This window comes from Sorex fumeus, unplaced genomic scaffold (assembly GCF_029834395.1).
Source record: "Sorex fumeus unplaced genomic scaffold, SorFum_2.1 ptg000028l, whole genome shotgun sequence".
In the NCBI taxonomy this organism is placed as follows: Eukaryota; Metazoa; Chordata; class Mammalia; order Eulipotyphla; family Soricidae; genus Sorex; species Sorex fumeus.
Window position 1 is genome coordinate 10,879,791 of NW_026606085.1, and position 18,666 is coordinate 10,898,456.

Sequence of the window (18,666 nt, forward strand, 5' to 3'; positions counted from 1 at the left end):
ACTACTTGACATGTGGTAGGTACTCAGGAAGTGTTTTCAAATTGTATTTAGTACCATTTGTCTTCTCGGTTGCAAGTTTGTTGAGGCTAGAAGATCATTTCTTATTCTTTTTAATCCCTTTCAGAGTTTTAAGTAGGGAGTAGATTTTTTTGGCTATTGATTTCATATGTCTAATAAAATTATGCTGAATTTATGTTATTTCTCAAAGTAGTGAGTACAAGAGAGAAGAGGACAAGTTATTGGTAAACAGTTTCTTTCATTTGTTTGGTGGTGGAGGTTCCACCATAAGAAATAGGCAGGATGTGGCTGCGGGGTATTGAATATCTTGGTTCTAATCTCTTAGTGGTGTCCAAATCCCAAGAAAGCTCCAGAGTGGGTGGGAAAAACATCACAGAGAGAGCAGTTTAGAAAAATAAATGTTAACTTATTAATCACTTTATTTTCAAAGGTGAAGCTGATTTTAACATGAATAGAATGGGAAAGTCTCCAATGGAGACATTACTGGGCCCACTCGAGCAAATCGATGAACAACGGGAGGACAGTGAGGATGGGAAAGAGTTTATCATTTTCCTTTGTAGAATGTCCTCAATTGAGCTCTTCTTGGAATTTTTTAAACCCTTCCTTCCTTAAAAAATAGTTTCTCTTTTCATCTTTAAACTTAAAGGAAATCAGGAGAGGTACCAATTTATCTAGTTTGAGGAAACTCTGACTTTAGGACAGTGATTTCAGATGACAATGTGTTGCACTCGTTGGTCGATGCCTTTGACACGGGAATCCATCATCTCTGGTGTGTCTTCCCAAACTCGTGTCTCTTCTAACTAATCCAGTTTTAGACACTGAGAAATCGGAATATTATTTCCAGAGACACTGTAGTTTACCTCTGATCCATCACAGAGCATACTTTGGCATGGAGGCTAGTCTTTTGCATGGCACAATGTATAAGCTTTGTGGGGGTTAGAATAGTTTTAATTTGCTGATAGTGATTTGGTATGAGGTAGATTTTTATAACTTTTGATATTGCCAGGAAAGATTTGAAAATAAAACTTGTCTGTATCACTAAAATGACCAAGAGGTCTTTCTGTTTGTTTTGGAGTCACACCCAGTGATTCTTAGGGGCTATTCCTGGCTCTGTACTCAGGAATCACTCTTGGCTGGCTTAGGGGACCATGTGGAATGCCGGGGATCAAACCCAGGTCAGCTGTGTGCGAGTCTTTACCTGCTATTCATCTTTCCAGCCCCAGAGGACTTAACAAATAATATCCACAAGTACAAGCTATGAAATGTTTGCTGTAAATTCTGATGCGGTTACATAAAGGTTCTTTGTTTTCTATAAGTCAAAATAGGAACACAAACAGATTTTCTGGGACCATTGCATCTTTAAATGAAGTTAGAAAGATGCATTTGAAAGCCCCTTTATTGAATTTAAATCATCAAATGTTAACAGGCTTTGGATAATTGATCGACTCAAACCTTCTCCTTCTCCTATAGTTATTTTAGCTATTGCCTTACACCAGTGAGTAATAACTTCTTGGGGAACGCTCATGAATGCAAATTTGTGTTTTACATATTTTGAAAGGAGGACAGAACATACTAAGAATAACAGATTCATATCTTCAAGTTCCTTCAACACTCTTTCCCCTTTTCAATTGATGCCAAATGTGGGAATTCACCTGAAAAAGACCTTGGAAGTGGCACAGAATTGTGCTATAATTGGATCAAATGACCAGAATTGTTATTGACTTTGAATGTTGCAATAAAGTACTCTTACTGGAGCAGTAATGTTTCAGTCATGGTAAAAAATAGCATAAAGAGATTTTCGTATCAATGTTGGCTGGAAAAGAAAATAAGGCAAAGAAGCATTGCATGTGCAGTTGTGTACATGCAGATATACAGACAAACAGCTTAGTTTGTTCCATGACTCATGTGGAGGACAGACAGTTTCACTGTCAGTGTAGTATCTTCAAAGAGATGAATCCAAAATCTTAGGAAATAATGACTATCTTTGCATTATTAATCACATTCTGAGGGAGCTAAGTTAGGTATATGACTAAATAGCATTTTCTAAATGGCCATATAGATTTTGGTTTGTGATTTTGGTCTTTGGACCACTCCGGGCAGTGCTCTGTGCTCAGAGATCTCTGTTTTGGCGGGGGGAGAATTTGGCGGACCATATGGAGTGCTGAGGCTCAAATCCACACCAGCCATATGCAAGTCACGCACCTTACTCGCAGAACTCTCTAGCACCACCATCGAGTATTTTCCCCTCTCGATTTCAGCACTGGAAGTCACTACCTGATGGGAACCCCACAGAAGGGGTTTGAAATGAACATGGGATAAGAAGGAAATGGAGAGGGAAATAAGAAGAGGACAAAGGAACTAACAGGGGCAGGACAGGGGCACATTGGGGCTTCAATGTGTGGTGTGTGAATTGATTTTAACTACACTGTAAGAATGAGACCCAAACCACAAAAACCAAACTTAAAAGTATGCCTGCCAAGGAGATAGGCGGGGATGGGGGAAACCTGTGGATATTGGTGGAGTAAAATGGACACTAGTGGTGGGATTGTATTCCTGATACTCAACTATAAATAACTTGATAAATCATGGTACCTTAATTTAAATTTTTATTTAGTGAAACACCAGGAGGTACAGTTATAGACTTACAAATTTTTGTGTTTGGGTTTCAGTTATACAATGATCAAGTACCCATCCCTCCACCAGTGCCCATTTTCAACCACCACGGGTCCAAGTATCCCTCCCAGCCCCCACCCTCCCCCATCCCACCCTGCCTCTGTGGCAGGGCATTCCCTTTTGTTTTCTCTCTCCTTTTAGGTGCTGTGGTTTGCAAGAGAGGCATTGAGTGGCAATCATGTTTGGTCTATAGTCTACTTTCAGCATGCTTCTCCCATCCTGGGAGGATCCTCCCAACACCCTTTATTCGGTGCTTCCCTTCTCTATCTGAGCTGCCTTTTCCCCGAGCATGTGTGGCTGGCCTCCAAGTCATGGAGCAAAATTCCTGGTACTAATCTCGGCCACTCTTGGGTGTTAGTCTCCTATTTTGTTACTTTATGTTCCCCAGATGAATGCAATCTTTCTGTGTCTATTCTGCTCTTTCTGACTCATTTCGCTTAACAAGATACTTTCCATGTAGTACCACTTGTATGTAAATTTCATGACTTCATCTTTTCTAACAGCTACATAGTACTCCATTGTGTAAATGTACCAAAGTTTCTTTAACCAGTCATCTGTTCTCAGGCACTCAGGTTTTTTCCAGATTCTGGCTATTGTAAAGAGTGCTGCAATGAAAAAACAAGTGCAGATGTCACTTCGACTATACATTTTTGCCTCTCTGGGATATATTCCCAGGAGAAAAAAAAAATTTTTTTAAAGAAAGAAATGACCATAAGGAAGTAGAAGTGGGGAGGGCAGGGGCGGGGAGGGAGGCGGGGCTGGAGTACCACACTGGTAGGGGCTAGTCTTCCCCTGGTGGGGGTGAGGATGAGGAGAGGGGGGCTGGACTACCGCACTCTGCCCCTCCAGGGGAATGCCCAGTCCTGGCAGTCACAAGAGTTCCGCTGGCTGAAACAAGCACCAAACCATGCCCCTAATTTTCATCATAATTGGTAAACTTGAGCAATAGAATTTAATCACAATTTAAACAGTAGGGCTCTGGGTACCCAAGTTGCCTTTTCTGGCCTAAAATGCAGTCACACTGACACTTTTAAAACAAACTCAAATATATGGTTTCTGGCGAAGATAGGTGAAATTTTAGGGAAGTCTTTACATTATCTCTTGCTTTCCTCCTGTTTTGCTTCCCCTGAGAGTTTCTCCCCAAGTTTTCTGATAAGATCTGCTAAATCTTCTGAATTCTGAGTCTTTTCTTCAAGGAGTTCATAGCGGAGACTGGAGATGTCCTGTTTGATCTCCTTCAGTTCCCCTTTGAAAAAACAAGAACAGTAAGAAGTCAAATATAAATGCATGATACAGAAAGACAGGGAGAGATCAGTCACACCTAGCTCCATATTCATCTATATTTTAAATTCTATCAAAAGAAATAACTTCCCAAAGGAGAAATTTCTGTTTTCTTAATTAACTTGGTGGCAGACATTGTAGGGATTTGGCCTCTTTCTTCTCTTCCCCATTTGCTTTTCCATTCAGTCTCCCTTTGCAAACAATAGTTTCTCATTTAGCAAACGGCATCTCTCCACAGCCCATTTCCCAAGTCAGTATTTTATGGCACTGCTAAGTTAGTGAGAGCCTGTCTTTTTCTCCTTTTGATACTCATCCTTCCCATGCCCCTCTCCGGCTCTCTCTCAGTCCTACTTGCAAGTCCCGTGTCTCGGATCTGGTACATTAAGGGGATGAGGTGTCCTTGGTTTTAAACTCACCTTCATTTACTTCATCACTCTCCTTATCTATCTGGGCTTTTAGTACATATCTTTTAATGAGCCTCTTCATTATTTTCTAAGGAGAGAATGGATAAAATTATTTCAATTTTTTTGTTCATGACAGACGTCTCATTTGAAATAGGTTTTTGAGTCTATCTCCCTTTAGAAGTGATGGCTGTTAAAGGTTATTATGATTTAGCTGACAGGGAATATTTTATACTCTCTCCAGATTTTCTGAACAATTTTCCCGGCACCTAAGCTAATGACTCAAAAGTTAATTCTGGAGAAAAGAATAGGTTTACAGCAAAGATCCAATCCTTTATGTTTGTGGCTTGTCTTTTATTTAAGAAATACTAAAGCAGCACCCAGCCTCTAAGTTAGACAGATAAAGGATGTGACTACTGCATGTGGGACTGGAAAGTGTGTACTTTTTTTATCTTTTACTATCTCTTATCAAGAAATGTAATCAATTGTGATTTTGTACTAGTTGGCAAGAAATAGTTTCACTGATATATAGCACTGTAGCACTGTCCTCTTGTTGTTCATTGATTTGCTCGAGCGGGCACCAGTAGCGTCTCCATTGTGAGACTTATTGTTACTATTTTTGGCATATCGAATATGCCATGGGGAGCTTGCCAGGCTCTGCCGTGTGGGCGGGATACTCTGGGTAGCTTGCTGGGCTCTCCGAGAGGGACAGAGGAATCAAACCCAGGTCAGCTGCATGCAAGGCAAATGCCCTACCTGCTGTGCTATCACTCCAGCCCATAGCACTGATATATACATAAATATATATCATAAATATATTCATATATATTGCTGTATATATAAGTATACATATTTTTTAAATGAAAAACAGACTCAGAATTTGCACGGAATCTTGGTGGGAGGGGGGGGATATAGCAAAACCAAATTCTACATCTAAGCCCCCAATTTAAGGGTTGACAGCACAATTTTACTTTCAAGATCTTATTCTATGTATATAATCGGATGTCTAGACAAGTGTTTTAATAATGCACTAATAAATAGCAGCAAAAGTAAACCCATGAGTATACATCAGCAGGAAACTTCATATCATTATTTGTACAAAGTTAAGCTACTCACCAAAAATTAATATAAATATGTTTTGTAGGTTAAAAATCCATTACTCTTTGTTATTACGGGTTTTGGGGTGAGGCTGTGCCCAGTGGTGCTTGGGGGCTTTCTTTGCACTGTGTTAAGGGATCATGTACTTCTGGGGACTTAACCCATCCAGGCCTCCTTCATGCTAAGCGTGGGTTCAGCCCATGGGGCTACTTCGCTAGCCCCTCTTCTATTATAAATATATTAAACTCACTCATAACGGTATTTACTGCCACTGTATCACTGTCATCCTGTTGTTCATCAATATACTCAAGCAGGCACCAATAACGTCTCCATTCTTCCCAGCCCTGAGATTTTAGCAGCCTCTTCTTATTGGTCTTTCCAAATGCTGCCATATTGAAGGCTCTTTCCAGGTCAGGGGAATGAGACCTGTTATTGTTACTGCTTTTGGCATATTGACTATGCCATGGGTAGCTTGCTAGGCTTTGCCGTGCATAATAGTATTAAATATATGTAAAATTATATACACTTAAAATCATCCAGAGGATATTCACCAAAAGTTTTTTTAATTTTTAAGTGTAGTGTTGGGACTTGGGCTGGAGTGATAACACAGTGGTAGGACGTTTGCCAAGCCAGGTTTGATTCCTCTGCCCCTCTTCGAGAGCCTGGCAAGCTACCGAGAGTATCTCGCCCGCACAGCAAAGCCTGGCAAGCTACCCGTGACGTATTCAATATGCCAAAACACAGTAACAACAAGTCTCAAAAAATGGAGACGTTACTGGGCCCGCTCGAGGAAATCGAACAACAAGAGAGCAGTGTTTCAGTGTTGGGACTTGAGATAAATTCTACTTCCTCTGTTTCTTTGTAAAGATTACCTTTTAAAAAATGGAGACCCTAAGACCCATGATGTCAAGATTTTATCTGTTTCATTATCTCCAGTACTTAGTAAATATATGATACATGACAGTTACTACACAAATACTTCTTGAAATAAGAAAAATGTAGTTCAGTATGATTTAAAGAACAGCACAGTTTGAGATTCTACATATTATAGATAACTAGCTTTTTTTCTTTAAAAACTAATGCTTACCTGATATTGTCTTGGAGGATTATTGAAACTATTTAACTGGAAATCTTCTGAACTCCTTATACTTGACTGTTTACTGTGCCCAAGCTGTAAGTTGAAAATAATTAGGAACTGATTTAAGTAATATATATCAGCCACATTTATAAACCTCTCTCTATATATAATCTACATATTTAATGACATTGTAACTTATTTTGTTTAATATGTTATCTTCCAGGACAGGTCACAATTTAGTCTATCAATGCCTAGTAGTTGTCTGAGGAATCTTTAGGATCTTGTGGCTGTAGGTCAGCCACATGACGAGAGTTGTCATGCTTGATCCTTCACACATTTCATCTTGTGATATAGAGAAAGAGAAAATCCAGTTGGGGAAATAATGGTGGTGATCACAAAGTTCTATTGCTGTGGGATCAGCATGCCAGCACGATGATTGCAAGAAGATGAACTGCAGCGTGACAGTCTCATGGACTTTCCCCAAAAAGCACCAAGGTAAAGCTTTGCTATGGGGCAGAATGTAAGTATTAAAAGTGCACAAATTAATCCACTTGGACTTTAGGATCTGCAAAACACCACATTTGGGCAAACAGTTTAGAAGAATGTATTTGTTTTAACAGGTCAATAACAAAGAATTAAAACAATTTGAGGGGCCTGCGTGATAGCATAACGGGAAGGGCATTTGCCTTGCACGCAGCTGACCCAGATTCAATCCCCGTCATTCCATAAGGTCCCCTGAGCACCGCCAGGAGTAATTCCTGAGTGCAGAGCCAGGAGTAGCCCCTGAGCATTGCCGGGTGTGACCCCAAAAGGAAAAAAAAGCAATCTGGGAAAAAAAAGAGTGTTAACACACTTTAATAAGCTATGAGGATGACTAAAAACTGTTTAAAGAGTTTCCTAAAGCCAAAGATGGTTTTATAAACAAATGTAGGAGAATAAGAGAAAGACAGAGCAGCCCTAGATGTATATGTGTTGGGTGTAGAAATATTTTTTGGGGGATGAAAACTTGAAGCCTGCCTTCAAAGATGGACATGATTTATTTTTCCCAGTGACACCTAACGTGCTAAATCAGTTCGGTGACACTCAGTTAAAATCCTTGATTTAAATCCAAGGTTTTGATGCTTTAAATGGCCACATGCTGATTTAAAACAGCCAAGTCCATACTCATCAAGTCAACTGGTTTATACTGAGTGTCCTTTCTATATAAGGTGCTGTGCTAAGTTCTGGGTATCCAGGAAAGAACAGACATAACTCAGTTATGATCTAGCTGAGGTACAATAATAAGGGAAATGTGACCAGTCTTATCAGAACCAAAAGAAAAACCCATATTACACACGCGGCCTGGGGGCACCCCAGGGCTAGGACTCATGTCTACCACGTACCCTGCCTGAGTTTAATTCCTGACATCACATGGCTCCCTAAAGCATCAGCAGGTGCGTTTCTCAAGGCTCCCAGCATTGCTGGGATGTCCTGGGGTTCCCAGACACCATAAGGTCTGAGCACTGTTAGATGATAAGACGAAGGAAGAGTACTTATTATCCTTTTGACTTCTTAGACACGCAGTACCTGTTCTGCCCAGGTATAGGGACCAAGTGGTATAGCTCAGTTATGTGCTGAGAATTCTCCCACAACATAAGGGAGTGACTAGGAGGCATAAGGCCGACATCTTACAAATGATATGGGTGGCACAAAAGAGTTGTCAGTGCCAGGAAAGCCAGAAAATGAGATTCTTTCTGTTTGAGGACATGGGTACTTGTGGGTTTTCCAGAGGACAGCGGCCACTTTCGTGTACTCAAACAATTTCCGCACAATTCTCTTTATTCTGCTTTACCTGCACTCAGGGTTTTCTAAAATGTGACTTTTTGGCAATTTGGGCAGGAATGAGTCTTTCTTCTGGGCAGCTTCCTTTGTACTGTAGAATGTTCAGCAACTGTCCTGGCCTCTGTGTACTAAATGGCGATAGCTGTTCCTTTCTAGTTGTGACAATACAAAAATAGGTACCACAAATGAACCCGAGGATGCTTGTGGTGGGGGTGACAAGTCACCCTTACTTGGGAACGACCAATTTAAAGGCATATGATGAAGCAATTGTGAACTCTTTTGAATAATTTTTATGATACTAGTTCTATTTTAAATCTGAATATGAGTTTGAGTGCAAATAGAATGTTCTTTTAGAAAGCTTCCAAATCAGTTTCTAATACATAATAGGTACTTGATAAGTTTTTGTTAAAAATTTGAATGAAGCAGGACTGGCACTAAATTACAGTAGGCAGGACTCTTGTCTTGCATTGGCCGATTTGGGTGCAGTCCAGCGAGGGTGATCCCTGAGCTCAGAAGCAGGAAGGAGTAAAGCCTGAGAGTATTGTTGGGTGTGACCCAAAATATCCCCCAATTGTTTTGGATGGAGGAAAATAGACATTAAGCCTTGTCAAAGTCAGTCCTGTGCCCATAGCCAGGACTAGGCCCTGAAATAGTGCCAGTGTGCCCAGCTCCATGAATTTTGGATAATTTAGATCCAATATTTAATTGTTTATATTTTGGGAGACGACTTCCACTACCCAGCCGTCGCCACACTCCAGGACGCTTTCCGGACCCGCGCGGCAGCTCCGGCCGAGACCCACGCACAACTGAAGACCCACAGAACAAGATAAGCGGAACTCTCTGAGACCTTGGACTCCAGGCTCGGCGGACCCAGGGACAGAGCTTCTCTGCTTGCTCCCACCACCACAGGTGACAAAGGGATTCTAATCAGGAGCCCCACCCTACCCTGCCCTGTCTGCTTCCATCAACCACCCAGGGATCGAATTGTGCACAGGAGACCCACCCTACCCAGATAAATACCCCACTGGCAGACTTCCACTCTCCACACGACTTCCACTACCCAGCCGTCGCCACACTCCAGGATGCTTTCCGGACACATCATAAGACACTAAATACCCATCTTCTGGAATTGTCGTACCATATTTGATAGGGTTCAAATATGGTAACACCTACAAGGGTGATTAGAGGTCACCCCAAAAGCCTCTATCCCTCTCGGAAAGACTGGCAAGCTACCGAGAGTATTCCGCCCGCACGGAAGAGCCTGGCAAGCTATCCGCTGTGTATTCGATATGCCAAAACCAGTAACTACAACTGGTCTCATTCACCTGACCCTGAAGGCTTCACCGACATGGCAGCACTGAGAAGGATGAGAAAGGAGAGGCCAATAAAATCTCAAGGCCGACCTAGGCTGCCACAACGAAGGAAGACAAAAATGATCGTCTGTACTTTCAATGCACGTACGCTAGCATCAGATGCATCCATCGAGGACCTGATGGTACAAGTGCAAATGATCAAGTATGACATCATTGGTCTGACCGAGACAAGAAGGCACGAATCTCACCATGCCGTTTTCGACACTGGAGAAGAATTGTTCCTCGGAACATGCGATAAAAGAGGTGTTGGAGGCGTCAGTGTCCTTGTCAACACAAACTTGGCCAAGAGCATTGATTCATTCGAATGCCTAACAACCCAAATCAGATGTTTACATTTGAATAGATGTGGCTCACTGCCTGCAGTTTCTATCTTCGTTGTCTACGCACCAACATCTCATTATGATGAAAGAGAAATCGAGAAGTTCTACATGGAGCTAGAAAAGTTCTATAAAGAAGACCACACGTTCTACAAGATCATTGTGAGTGATTTTAATGCCAAGATAGGACCGAGAAGATCAGCTGAAGAACTTCACATCGGGACCCATGGCCTAGAATGGAACGAACAGGGTGAGAGACTGTCAGAGTTCATCATGTCGACCAAGACCATCCATGGTAACTCACAGTTCCAGAAGGCAGAATCTAAACGATGGACATGGGAGTCTCCCGGTGGACGATTCCACAACGAAATAGACCACATCATATTCAATCGACGGTTTTGCCTGACTGATGTCGCTGTTGTCCCAAAATTTCGAACGGGATCGGACCACCGTCTCCTTCGTGCAAAATTCTACTTCACAGAGCGGGGAGAAAGGGCTGCAAAGTTCAAAAAGAGAACTCCCAGAATGACCACCAACTGGGAACTCTTTGGTACTATTGCGGCAACATGGGAAGATGCCATTGTTGACAACATTGATGAGGAATACGATCGACTGCTTCAGCACCTCCATGAATGTGCGAGGAACGCCAAGAGAGAGATAGCCACAAAAAGTCGCCTATCTTCGAAAACTCTTGAGCTAATTCGCCAGCGTGGTTTGGCGCATGCCTCAGGCAACCGCAAGCTAACGTCCGAGCTTGCAAAGCAGTGCAGAGATGCGATCAAGGAAGACCTCAAAGAGAGAAGAGCAGAAGTACTGGTAGATGCGGCAGAAGCCGGGAAAAGTATTCGTAAGGCCCGCCTGTCCTTTGCCAACTATAAGACCAAGATGACTGCCCTCCGACGTCCTGATGGATCCATCACATCCTCCAGAACGGCAATGGAGAAGATTATCCATGACTTCTACTCAAATCTCTTCGATAGCCATGTCCACTTGCCAACATACCAAATTCCACAGGATGGGTATGTTGTTCCCAACGTTCTCCCCTCCGAAATCCAACACGCCATTTCGTCGGTAAAGAAACAAACAGCACCCGGCCCAGACAAGGTCAGACCTGAACACCTGAAGAACCTGCCGTCAGTACTCATCAATACACTGGCTCGGCTCTTCACTCGCTACCTGTCTGAATGCAAGGTTCCGTCCCAATGGAAAACCAGCAGGACCGTACTACTGTTCAAGAAGGGAGACATCCATGACATTGGCAACTATCGCCCGATCTGCCTATTGTCTGTCATCTACAAGTTGTTCACTCGAGTCATCCTGAATAGGATTGGCAGAACATTAGATGAAGGACAACCATGCGAGCAAGCAGGGTTCCGCAAAGGATTCAGCACCATCGACCATATCCACACAATAACCAAACTCATTGAGGTTTCTCGGGAGTTCAAGATGCCGCTCTGCTTAACGTTCATTGATTTAAAGAAGGCCTTTGATTCTGTTGAGACGGAAGCGGTCATTGAAGCCCTAGCCAATCAGGGCATTCAAGCCCAATACATCAGGATCCTCCGTGAGCTGTATTGCGGATTCACTACCAGGATCTCACCATTCTACAAAGAAGTGATCATTGATGTCAAGAGAGGGGTGCGGCAGGGTGATACCATTTCACCGAAACTCTTCAGTGCCACCCTCGAGAACATCATGCGACGACTGGAATGGGAAGGAATGGGAGTGAAGATAGATGGTCGGCAATTACACCACCTCCGCTTTGCTGATGATATTGTTTTAATAACACCAAACATCAGCCAAGCGGCACAAATGCTGGCCGACTTTGACCGTGAGTGTGGAAAGGTAGGACTACAGCTGAATCTTACGAAGACAATGTTTATGAGAAACAGCCTTGTTCCTGACGCCCCATTTGCTCTCAATGGAACGACCATCTCCGAATGCAACAGCTATGTGTACCTAGGTCGAGAGGTCAACATGACAAATGACCTGGCACCCGAGCTGCGCAGGAGGAAGAGAGCGGCTTGGAACGCCTTCAAGAACGTCGAAGAAATAGCTAAGAGGACGAAGAACCTCCGGCTCCGGGCACATCTCTTTGATTCCACTGTTCTTCCTGCATTAACATATGCCTCAGAGACCTGGGCCCTACGCAAACAAGATGAGAACGCCATTCAGGTCTCCCAAAGAAGAATAGAAAGAGCTATGCTTGGAATATCACGTTTCACTCAAATGAGAGAAAGAATCCGGAGTTCTGACATCCGTCGACGATCAAGGATCAGGGACGCTGTCTCATTTGCCAAGGTGTCGAAAATCAAATGGGCTGGTCACGTAATGAGATTTAAAGACGACCGTTGGACTAGAGCTGTTACTGATTGGATTCCACGGGATGTCAAGAGACCGCGTGGCCGCCCACCTACCAGATGGTCAGACTTCTTCCTGAAGATCATGAACGATCGGTTTGAGGCCCTTCATGTTCCCGGAGCGAACAGATGCCATTGGGCTACACTAGCACGCGACAGGGACAAATGGAGACGTTACTGGCGCCCGCTCGAGCAAATCGATGACTAACGGGAAGTTAAGTTTGATTAAGTGATTATTTTGGGAGAAACTATACAGAAAATAAAATTATTTATCTTGAAAGACAGTATACTTTTTTATTACAAAGTTTTAAAATGCATTTTAATTCCATTGAACTTTTGTCTAAAGATTTAATGTTATATTTGTTACATAGCACAAGTATTTGGGTACTGTGAAACTATAAAATTCAATATACTGCTTATTTCTAATTTGTTTGATTTTTATACCAACTAGCAAAAAGGAGCCATCTTTCTATGATATGTTTTATAGCTTTTAATTTTCAAAGCACCAATTTAACAACTTCCAACAACCTTCTGTGATGTACAGTGTTTTTAATTTTTATAATTGGACTATTTTATTTTAGAATTTTTATTGATTTTTTAAATTTTGGGCACTGGGCTTTACGAAACTGTTAATGATAGGGTTTCATGAATAAAGCATTCCACCATCACACCCTCCGTCAGATGATATAATTATATCATCCCTATTTTACAGATGAGGAAATTGATGTTCAGAGAAGTTAATTAAATAGCGAACGGGAAAGAAATGAAAAGAAGCTGAACTTCCCCAGTGCGTATTACAGAAATACTGAACTAAGACTTAATTAATTAGGAGTACACCTCTTTTATTGAGGACAACTGGGGACAGTTACATACTCAACAACAAAATTAAATAATCTCCTCATTGGCAAGGTGGGGGCTGCGGAGGGGTTTGCTGTAGTATAGCTCTGTTCAGTGAGTTACAATGACAGAAATCGCCGGAAGTGCTCCTAAGGGTAGATAAAGATACAGTTGTCATGTCCCACTTGATGTCCCTTATCCCTTCTTCAAGCCTGAAAAGTGTGTTAGAGGTGGAAGCTCCCATTGTGCATCTGTTACCAAAAACCCTTGAGGAGCAACAGGAAATCGTCCCTGCCAGCAGCCTTCTGAGGTCTGGCTCTGGACGTGCCCTGCCTCTCTGCTGTGTGCATGCTGTAAGAAAGAAGCAGATTTCCCGATCACCGGAGTGGATGCGTCTCCAGGACACGAGGCTTCCTGGGAACTCTGTTGGTTACACTCAATATTGAAGTTTCCCAGTGCTTGCTCCCATATTTTACCTTTTTAATTTAGTTTTTTGATTTTGTGTTTTAAGCCACACCATTGGTGCTCGGGGCTTACTCCTGGCCCTGCTCTCAGGGATCACTCCTGGCAGGGCCAGGGCACCATTAAGTGGTGCCTAAGCCCAACCCTGGGTTAGCTGCGTGCAAGGCAAGCACATTACCCGCTGTGCTACCTCTTAGACCCTTCCATACTTAATCTTGGTTTAACAACCATAATAACCATTTAAGGAGCCTCTTCAAGATGTGTGTGCTTTTCCTCTCAACTAAGCTTAGTTCATTGTAGCTTCACCAAAATCCTAACAGATCCTCTGTTATCTAAAATTTTCTTTCTTTACATTACTGTTTCTGTGTTTCATCACCTATGGGTATTCTAAAATATGTTTAATATCTGTCTTAAATATACATATAATTCTTTTGCTTATTAATTGACAATAAGCTTATCTCCACCTCTCTTAAGCAGATTCTTTGAATGTTGTTAAAATAGTTAAAATATTTAGTGGCTATTATCTTTTTCTTTCTGAAAATTGATTCTGGTCATTTCCCTTCTTATGAAAAAAAAAAGTAAGCCTGATAATGTGCACAACTTCATATATGTTTCACATGTATTGTGAAACTTCCATAGTTTCACATATGATCTTACCTGTTTTTTGTCCAGGGACAATTTTGAAAGGGCTTCGTTACTTCCAAAAATTCCAAATTTCTTTTCTTCATTTCTCTTTTAAAGATAAATAGTAAAATGAGTACACTTGTACATTTGGAATTACAAGGTAAAGTTTACTCTTTATTCCATATTATGAAAGCAACCTAGCCTAATACTGTAAACAAGTTTAGACATGTTCTGTTTGTATTATTTTGTAAGTACTTAGACATTTCTTTCAGACATTTTTGCGGTTTTGTTTACCCCCCTGTAAGCAACTCACTTAATAACATTAAGGAAAGTGATCAATATTTTTGCTGCTCTACACAGAGTGCCATAAATGATAAATCTGAAAGAGTATCATCTGTAGATGATATAATTTTACAAAATTCTTACATAGAATATTTATAATATCTGACCTGAAGATGGCTTTTGATTTTTCTGAGCACTTCAACATGTTAATTTGAGTAGCTCGTCATACTATAAATAGTTATTGTTATTATTATATTTTATTGTTATTAATCCAATACAGTTGAGGAAACCAAAGCCGCAGGAGTTGATTACCCACTTGATAACCCCAAGTAGTTAGTGGCAAGTGGAGCAGGGATTGGAACATTTCTGTTATTCAATAGTAGAATTTTAGAACTGCTTTATAATACTTTACTCTAATGTTCACCCCATGTAGAAAGGTCTGTAAATTCCTGTGTGGGTTCTCCAGCATTTATCCAGAAATCACAATAGGGAGGGTTCGCCATTTTCTCAGACAGCCCAGGTGTGCACTGGACAGATCTTTTTGTTTTGTTTTTACATACAATTAAGACGAATGAGCTTTCAACTTTTGTACACTGCCTCTCTATTTTTGAAGGAATAGCAGACTTTACTTTCTAAACAAAAGTGGAAAATTCAAAGATATTCATTGTGTCCTGCTTCTACCCCAGGTCTTCAGATGAAACAGCCCCTCTGACTTCCTGTAGGATGACCTCAGCACCACAGTTGCCCCTGTCCTGGGAACATCTAATCTCTGAGTTCTCCTTCGTGTAGAATTATGTACTTTAACAGAGTTCCTCTGTAAAGCAAATCTCCATACTCATTCTCTCACTCACTCACTCACTCACTCACGCGCGCGCATGCGCGCGTGCACACACACACACACACACACACACACACACACACAGAGTTACACACAGCATTCTACACATGCTCTAAACTTTTCTGAACTCTCCACCAACTCTCCTAGGCTCTATACTGCTTTTATGGTGTCTTGAGATTGCATTGTCTCTTATTTATAGTTTCAAATTATTATCCTTAGATCTTTCTTTAACCATCTACTGCCAAGTCTGTCTCCCATGTTGCAGTTACGTGATAGATTTCAATACTTCTCAATATTGAATTTACTTAATGATTTATTAGATCCAGTCATATCCACATCTGATTCTCTACCTCAAAATATCGAAGATGAAGTGGGAGACTCGCAGTACAGTAGTGAAAATGGGACACCGAATAGCTCTCCCGTTAAGTCCCCAGATAATGGAACACATTATTTCAGTTACATTTCATGACTCCTACAGTCGTTCTTTTGAGTAGTAGATGTCCAGAGTGTTCCTACTGAACAGACTCAAATCAACGAGCCATGCTGACCTGCATTTGGAAAGTGATGAACTGGTCATCATGGTTGACTTAAATAAATAAATAAATAAATAAATGTGTAGGAAAGTGGTACTAACTGTTGCAGCATTTACAATATATAATAGTTAAGTTAAATTACCTTGTTCATCTCTGCATCCTCCTGGAAACCTTTTTTATGACCCTGGAACAACTCCAAAACCCATTTTTTAAGTCTCAGTAAGAGATAAAACAGAGACTTTGGACTTGGCACCAAGTTAAAGGGGACAGGCAAGGTCCTTCCCTCCTCGAAGTAGGAAAACCAAAGTTTAGCCCTGGCAAATTTCCACTCCACATCGGCATCATCCTAGACAAATGCACATGACAGTTGAGTAAGGGAATGCAAGAAAACAGAATTATTACGATGCTTCTGACATTGTGTGGCTAGAAGTAACGGGGCCTGCAAACACTCTTGGTCCCAACAGACTCCAAAAGAGTTTCACTGTGTTAGTGTTCAACTCACTCACTCTTTCCTAAGTCTGTCTGGAATTTTATCAGGGTTTCAGGACTATAGATCTCAAAGCCTGCATGTATTTATAAATACACTGACAGTTATGAATGTATCTTTCTATATTCTGAGCAACAGTATGAAAAATTATTCTCTTGTTTATTCTGCAACAGATCGCTTATTTTATTAATTCATGACACAGACAAAGTATTCTATGCTATTACTCTAAACTTAAGAATGATTGGTCTTGAACATCACTCTAAAAATTTTTTGGAGAATTAATATTTAAATAAAATATAAACTTATGTTGGTATAGAATCCCTAGAGCTTTTTCTAGAATGCTAAATCAGACATTTTTTCCTCCGTTTTTTTTTATAGTCACACTAACCCACTGAAGTTGAATTTGAGAAAAAGAGATAAAATATTCTAGATTACTAGTCCAGCAAGTATATGAAACAGGGACAGAAAAAAGCATAGGGGACATATGTACTTCCAACACCTTTCTTGAGCTAATATCTGGGATAATTTAAACACACAGCAGGGGGGATGGAGGGTGGACTGGAGGGACCCTAAGGTAACAGTGGAAGAAAGTGGACACTGTGGGAGGGTGTTGGAACTGAAAGCTGCATGCGTGAAGCCCTGTCACTAGCAGTCCTGTACATCACAGATCCTCAAGTGAATATTAAAAAACAAAAGTAAGAACAGGGACAGAGAGCATAAAGATGTACAGCAGTGATACTGTGGTAATTATACCTCAATTTCCTGAAATGAGCTGTTGATCATTGCAATTAACATATTTAGCAAAACGATGACCATTGTAACATTATAGACTCCATACAGAACATAACCGATGTTTTCAATGAATTTGTGATTGTTTTTGATGACCACTGATTTCACTTCAGAAAGTCCAAATATTGCCCAGAACAATGTCTTAAAACTCTCCTCAACCCTGGGGAAAACAAAAAGAGAAAGGAATTAACACTGATGAATAAATGGTAATAATAAAAATAAATTCATTTTATAGCTTCCAAACTATTTGGTATTTGGGAGAAAAAAAATTTTTTACTTCCCTGAACCTCAGTTTTCTGCAAAATAGGTACAATAACCTTTTGCTTCTAGAATTATATTGGGTCGAGGTAATAATATAAAACACACACATACAACTTGGAGCCAGAGCCATAGTACCACAAGTAGGCTCTTGCATGCTGCTGACTGGGTTTAATCCCCTGAGTCCTATATAGTTCTCCCAAGCCTGCCAAGAGTGATCCCCGAGCACAAAGCCAGGAGTAAACCCTGAATGCCACTGGATACGGTCAAAAAAAGACCCATTCAGATAAAGGCCACACAACTCAATATCTTACACATGTAATAAGCATTCAGTGAATGATACAACTTCCTAACTACAGATATTAATATTTAAATAACACACTACTTTGACAATGAAATGGAAAGTCAATATATTAAAATAATAAACTTGTTAGAGTCCTTTTAAGTTTCCTATTTATCTATACTTGAACTCACATAAATAGAGGATACTATAAGTCTCATGGAAAATATAAGTACAAACTTAGCAAATCTTTTAAGCAATTACATGAATTAGGTAGGAACTTCAAAACTTTAGACATTATTATAGATCCTTATTTTTTAAACTGGAGGTTGTAACCCCATGTTGGCCCTGTAACTGGATGTGGGAGTTACAGAAAATCTTAAAATTTTCTTTTAAATATAATTCTTTGTTTTGTTATCAGTAAATGTTTAATTTCTATGCCTATTTTATATACCTTATGACCATAGTCATTGTAACAATTTCTCGAATTAAAGAAAGATTAAGAGTGGGAAAATTTAAGAAGTTCAATCACAGATCAAAACTAAGCACCACGCATAACCCAGGTGATTTAATTTTTCTGCTAAACTTCATGTTATAGGAACAGGGATAAAAGTTGGTCACATTTCAGTGGATGCTTCTCACTGTAACACTGAATGATCTGTTCCAAACTTAATTTATAAGAAGTATAGATGGTGTTTTTTTAACACATGTCAAAACTTTCATCAGGATGACCTCAAAGACAGGAGAGCAGCGGTACTGGTAGATTCGGCAGAAGCCGGGAAAAGCATTCGTAACGCCCGCCTCCTTCACCAACTACAAGACCAAGATGACTGCCCTCCGACATCCTGATGGATCT

At 40.8% G+C, this 18,666-nt stretch overlaps 1 protein-coding gene across 1 annotated transcript in view; it reads right to left on the reverse strand.

The window, feature by feature from the left end:
• Positions 1-3,691: 3,691 nt before the first annotated feature.
• The window catches only part of TRPC6 (transient receptor potential cation channel subfamily C member 6), a 76,007-nt gene continuing 61,032 nt past the window's right edge, over positions 3,692-18,666 (reverse strand). Inside the window, exons 8-13 of the mRNA XM_056115035.1 lie at positions 17,237-17,432; positions 16,139-16,342; positions 14,377-14,451; positions 6,559-6,642; positions 4,389-4,464; positions 3,692-3,937 (exon numbers count right to left, since the gene is read on the reverse strand). Of these exons, the coding sequence (XP_055971010.1) occupies positions 3,786-3,937; positions 4,389-4,464; positions 6,559-6,642; positions 14,377-14,451; positions 16,139-16,342; positions 17,237-17,432 (787 nt within the window). The 3' untranslated portion in view covers positions 3,692-3,785. The remainder of the gene's footprint in view (positions 3,938-4,388; positions 4,465-6,558; positions 6,643-14,376; positions 14,452-16,138; positions 16,343-17,236; positions 17,433-18,666) is intronic.